General features: G+C 33.6%; 1 protein-coding gene across 1 annotated transcript in view; it reads left to right on the top strand.

Annotated features, from left to right (window-relative positions):
* The window catches only part of CSMD3 (CUB and Sushi multiple domains 3), an 838,052-nt gene that overhangs the window by 308,592 nt on the left and 522,976 nt on the right, over positions 1-6,484 (top strand). The window contains exon 7 of the mRNA XM_009277245.2: positions 4,310-4,618. Coding sequence (XP_009275520.1) covers positions 4,310-4,618 — 309 coding nt within the window. The remainder of the gene's footprint in view (positions 1-4,309; positions 4,619-6,484) is intronic.

Below are 6,484 nucleotides of genomic sequence, written 5' to 3'. Positions count from 1 at the left end.
TATAATATATATAAAATAAAAAAATATTGCCATAAAAATATCTGTTTGAATACTGCTAAAACATAATTCTCAGTCATATCTTGTAAGAAAGGATGGCAATTAAATATTGGTAGTTAATTATGTTAATTGTATGAAAAAAACCCCAATCTTAAATCATGTGTTAATGCACGTTGACTAATCACTGATACTTTAGCTTGTGGAAGCTTGTGGAATTGGAAGAGAAAAACAATTCCGGTTTAATAGGAGAGAGGAGCCACAGCTGAATTCTACATCTTAGTCTGGGATTGAGCACAACATGTTAACATAGCATAGAGCTCAAGCTTCTAAAATGAGCGTAAAACTCAGATTGTCTTGTCTGAAAATTAATTGATTTTGGTTAAGAAAACAACTTATTTCTAAAGTGTATGGAGATTCAAATTAAGATGTATAACAAGAATTGCATTTGTCTAATTCTGCTTTCCAACACATATGAACTACTATGACTACTTTTTTTCAGGCCTACATTTTCTAAAAGTGGTTAAATTTTAATTTAGTATTGGCACATTACTTACAACTTACATGAATAAATTTTAAATATCTATACTGATTGGAGAGGGAAGATACATTGTTCTAGTACTCCTCACTTTTTAAGGGAAGCTTTCCCAAGTCATAGTCTTCTAAAAGGGAAGAAAACAAATATTATTTTCAATAAAAGCATTTTCACTGTATTAGATACCACTTTCTGCCTCAGTTTTTTTGCTGGTGAATGCTTCTGCAGGTCGGGCAAAGGTATTAATTATCTCCCTAGATTATGTTTTTCCCTCAGAGATTACTTGTAAAAAGTTAGTCCAGTAGATTAAATTAAATGCAACTTCCACTATGAGTTTATCTGGGGTAAATTTCCTTTGCTATCATGTTTACAACAGGAACCCTGTGTGTACTTGTAGCATATTGCATATGCAAAGTGTGTGCATCTAGCACAGATTCATAATCTATTTTTGGAGCTTTGTCTCAGGCAAATGTCAAAGGCTCTTGGCTCTTTCCTTTACTAAAAATGATCTTGGAATCAGGAGCAACCTCCACTCCTATATAAATAGAAAGGCTTATGGGTCTTCCATATGTTTGCATTATCCAAAGTTTTAGCAGTTACAACACTTTTGTGTAGTGGTTCATTCAGACTAGTTTTCTGAACTGAATTGCTCTGTAGATCATCAGCTTGATCTCCTTCCGCTCCTGCATAGTTGTGAATTGTTATGTGTAAATACCGCTTCAAATCTTTCCTCACCTAAGCAGTCTAATTTGACACATGAAAGGTCCTCAGTTTTACTGATTTTAATCTGTTCTCCATCCACAGGGACTCACTTAGAGAAGTGGTTGTCCAGTCTAGTAGGTCTCAGACTGCTTTAGTCTGGGCTGGTCAGGTTCCCTTTCTCTGTGAACCTATGCCCTGAGCAACGATTACTCTTTCTTGCCTCCACATCCTTATTGCTTCCTCCCATGGTGCAGCCTGGCAGTTCCTCAAGCATCAGATTTTCTCAGTTGCTGATTGTGAATTCAAAGTGATGACCTACCTCTGAGTTGACTTCAGCTGACTGAAAATTGTTGGTTTAAACTTTACTCAAAAAGCAGAAATCAGTCTTCCTTTCTTCCTTCTTTTACCATTTTTCATTGTGATTTTTTTTAATTATTATTTTTAATTTTTTTTAACCGGAATATTAAGGGAAAATAATATGCCTGTGTGGAGTTTGTATCATTTAGGAAATTACAATTTTTAAAATAGTCTATTTGACAAACTGAAATGTCAGATTTGACTGCAGATGACTGAAGTGGAAAGTATGTTACATTGCCCATACAACATAGGCGTTTCAATTGGTCTAAACCTGTTTTCATAAAATACTAAGACACCAAAGTTCATGCTTTTACAGAATACAAATTATATTTAGGCAAACATGAATGCAGTAGCTGATACTTACCAGATCGTTTATCCCTAACATTAATTTTGTCTTTAAATCTTCCATGTAAATCACACCACGCTGTTTACCTTTTACTGATCTTCTGCATGAGTTCTTTTCTGCAGTGTAAGTGGATGTGGAAGCCTAACAAGTTATGTGTTTTGCTTGAAAGTTGCCTATGTATCAAAGTAGTACATTACTTTTCAATGTATAAGCTTTGAATTTTTAAGTAAGCATAATTTTTCTTGTTTTTTTCTTTTGAGATGAACTTTCTCTTAACTTTTCATTCAAAGTGCTGTGCATCTTTAAAGCACTAGGACATAACATGTCATTTGACTGAGATTCTGAATGTAATTTTGCTTTGAGCTTGATATTGGGAGCAGGTGACTGCCTGTTCTTGTACATTTGCTTGCATGATAAAGATGCATCCACATAGATTTTGCTTTAATAGTAGTGGTTATGTAACATGCAATGTTTTCTTTGTTTTAATCAACATTGTCCTGTTCCAAAATATCTCGACCATTCACTTGTATTTTCTGTGTTTTAAGCTTGATACCAGTCTGTCAAAACTTATTGTATCCTCAATCATAACTAGTCTAGTCTTTTGATATTATTCATTGTTGTGACAATTTTCTTCTTTTATTCTAAAATAATGAATGAAACATCTAGGTCTATTTTAGTTACTTATACTGCTGTCATCATAGGACAGTAAGTAGTTTTTGGTTCGATCTCTGATACATAAACCTGGAGTCTTACCTGGTGCTTTTAAGATTGTTTAGTTTTGCAGAGGGAACCACCACTGTATGATTTAGAAGTGCTGTACTGCAGAACAGATATTAAGACATTAAACCTAAGATAGCAAAAATAATATGTACCCACAGCAGCCCTATCAGTTGTCTGCATAATGCTTAAGTATTCTGTTATGGTAGTATTTTTTTAATAGTATAGCAAAATATAACATTTTCAGCCTAAAATTTCTGCAGCAAACAAAAGAGACTTTGTTAGCAAGACTGAGTATTTTTTGCATTAGGATCTGTTCTATTTATTTATACAGTACATTTGATAATTCTGTCGAGATTTGATATACCTTGTGCATGAAAGGTGCTACATACTGTTCAGTTCCTCTGGGAGTCTTATTTCCATTTTCTAGTGTATAGGTTCTTCTAACAGTGCAAAAACTCTGGTTTGTTTCCATCCTGTCATCACCCATTACACGTAAAGGACAAGTCTCAAAGTCTGTGTGACAGGACAGCTCAGAAATAAAAGAAGTGTGGAATATTATTGTTTCAATGGCTGTTCAAGAGCCCCTTAATCATTATCATGGAATAAAAAAGCCATGTTTTAAAGATACTAGTATAACATAGTACAGTTCATGCTACATCAACTTTGTTTATGCTAATGTGTTATTACAAATTTTATTATGCATTGCCCAGTCATTTATTTGTTCCAGTCAACATTGTTCCAGTCAGGAGTTTCTACTGTGTTAGATGTTCTAAATGCTCACAGGTGAGGGACTTGGCCTCCAAACATTTGCAGCCAAATCTGGGGAATGGGGAAGGATGAAAAGGTTAATAAAATATTAAAAATTCCCACATGGGTTATACATTTTAGCTACTAAACAAGTTAGAAGTGTTAATATTTTCACAAGCAGTGCATGGACAATTTTTTAACTCATCAAACATTTTGTGGGTGGGTTTTTTGAGTAAAATAATCTGGCCTATTACAGGAATCAGGGAGCAAAAAGAGAACTACAGATGCAGCATTTGTCCAATATCAAGTATAGAAAATTATGCTTAGATGTTTTGTTTAAATGTGTACCTTTTACTATCCATCTACCCTTGGCCTTGTATCAAGTCTAAATGAGCTTTTAGACCCCTGTCAAGCTTTGATGAAGAGAATCAAATGTATGAACGTATTTGGCAGCCTTATTAGTGGTTGGAGTACAGAAGCTTCACCTACTACCTAGGTTACTATATAATGCTGCTGTATCACTCCTCGATAGGGCAGTTATCACTTTTCTACATGTGGGATCCCTTTTGATGATATAGCTGTATATTTTGCTCTAGCCATGCTGATTTCAGGATTGAATTTGCAGGGGTGGAAATTATGTGCTGTCATTCTGACTGGTACAAAAGTTTCTAAGTTTTTGAGGACATTTCATATGAAACGTGTAATATCACTATAATTACAAAATGTTCAGTAGCATTAAAAAATGTTCTGATTACTTCAAATTTTTAAATAAAGCATATCGGCTTTCCTCTTTTCATGTCAGTTGTCTTTACTATGTTAAACAGAGGGAAATTTAATCTCTTAGGTTGATCAGGAAAACACAATTCAAAAGAAAAAGTTAGCATCCAGTGCTACTATGTGTCCCACAGGTTCTTCCACTTTGATCAAAACTGCCTCCACTGGTGAGTTAGAGGAGCATATTGCGGCCACTACTGGTGTTATTACTGTTGCTAGCACATCTGCTGATGTTGCTGTATCCAGTGCAGTGACCATCTATAGACAACCTTCTGAAGAGCAACAAGTGCAAGCTATGAATATAAGAAAATCAATTCTGGAGTCGGCCACTTCCAAGGAAGCACTCTCCCTTCATCAAGCAAATTTACAAAGCACAAGAAGACGACCAAGAAATGCTGAGCAGATAGAAAGAACTAAAGAACTTGCAGTTGTTACTCATAGAGGTATTGGATATTATTTTACTTGTGCCCATGTAGTTACGAAAAAATATTTTGTATAAATTAAAAGTGAAAGGTCAGGTCTCCATTCAGGAAACGTAATTGAACCAAATGGGGAAGGGATTAAATCTGCTTAAAATTGAGTTCTAGTGGGGCAGCCAGATGAAAAAATGAAATTAATTATAATATTGTCATAGTTATTTAAATTGATTTATAAAAAGACAAAAGGGAAAGATAAGGAATTTTCTTTTGATGCCACTTTATAGCTTATATCATTATATTTCACTATCAAGCCTAATGTAAGTGAGATCTGATGAAAGTTTAGAGAACTGAGATTAAAATATCAATCTATTCTGCATATGTGTTTAGACATAAACTATAGCATAAAAAATGTACTTTATAAATAGCTGCTTTGTTCTAAACGAATCGGTGATGCAGTTGTAATCATCTCCCTTCTGCTTAAATCTTCAGCAAAGTTTTTGCTTTTTAAAACATCTGTACATTTTTATTCTATCAAACATGAAATCAATGAATGAAGCAAAGTTTAGAACACTAGGAAAGTCAGTTGCAAGTATTAAAGTAGTAAAGCTAAAGATTTGATATATTCCTATATTCAGATGATTTAATCCACATGCTAAAGTACTAATAAGGAACAACATTTGGAGTATAAACAAAGCATTATCTATTGTGTTAAAAGGTAAATTACAATATCTGAAACATGAGGCTGAGAAACAGCAATGCTGGAATGTCTTGATTTAAGCAGCATAGACATTCAGAAACAAATTGCATGTGGTATGTTTTTACATATACACAAGTTAAGGGAACGAGCAGCTTAATTTTGCAGGTTAATGTTGAATACTATTTATTATATATTTTTAATTTTTATTGTGTGCTAATCCATTGTTTCATGTTAATCTATTGTGCATGAAGCATTTATAAACACATATATGGAGGAGGAACATCTTTTCTATCACAAGCAATTTGTAGAAGTCTCATTATATGGTTGATATTTTGTAAAGACAACTTTAGATTGGAATCTGATGTCCTACTGGATCAGATAGACACCTAGTATAAGTTATTGTAGCTTCATTTACTAACACCTATTGAAATAGCAGAGCTGCAGTTCTAGAGAATTCTAAAACATGTTATATAAGTAGGATAACTGAAAAACAAGCACTGTATTTGGTTTGCATATGAAACAAATCATTAAACAGCTATTTATGTTTCATTTTTATTAATTTCAGTACAAATCTGAAGTATTTTTGTGGTTATCAAGTGGTATAAATTAATAGAATTTGATTTGTACTGGTTGTGTGGCTATGCATTCACTTCAGAACATCTTTGGTCAAGTTAAAAAAAGCAGGCTTATTTTCGGTTATGAGGGAGTATCTGAGGGCCTGTAATAATCTCTTCTAATTTAAAGATGTAAGAGTGTACTAATTTGGCAGTTAAATTTGGCAGTAATTGTGATATACATACAGTTTCTTCCATCTCCTGTTTGTAATCATTACACTACAATGTCCTCTCCTCTATTTTCTCACTGTCCTTTTCTGACATCATTTAATATAAGATATAGGTAAGGCACATACTTCTGAATTACTTTGTTATATTAAAGTGCTAAACCTTACATTATGAAAAAAAAAAGAAAAAGAGACCAAGATACTGCTAAAATAATGTTATCGATATTAAAGTGCTAAACCTTACATTATGAAAAAAAAAAGAAAAAGAGACCAAGATACTGCTAAAATAATGTTATCGTGCTTATTTCATAGAATCATAGAATCATTAAGGTTGGAAAAGACCTCTAAGATCATTGAGTCCAACCGTCAACCCAACACCACCAGGCCCACTAAACCATGTCCCTAAGCACAA

Source organism: Aptenodytes forsteri, unplaced genomic scaffold (genome assembly GCF_000699145.1).
Source record: "Aptenodytes forsteri isolate BGI_AS27 unplaced genomic scaffold, ASM69914v1 Scaffold49, whole genome shotgun sequence".
NCBI lineage: Eukaryota > Metazoa > Chordata > Aves > Sphenisciformes > Spheniscidae > Aptenodytes > Aptenodytes forsteri.
This window is presented reverse-complemented; position numbering and strand designations above follow the sequence as displayed.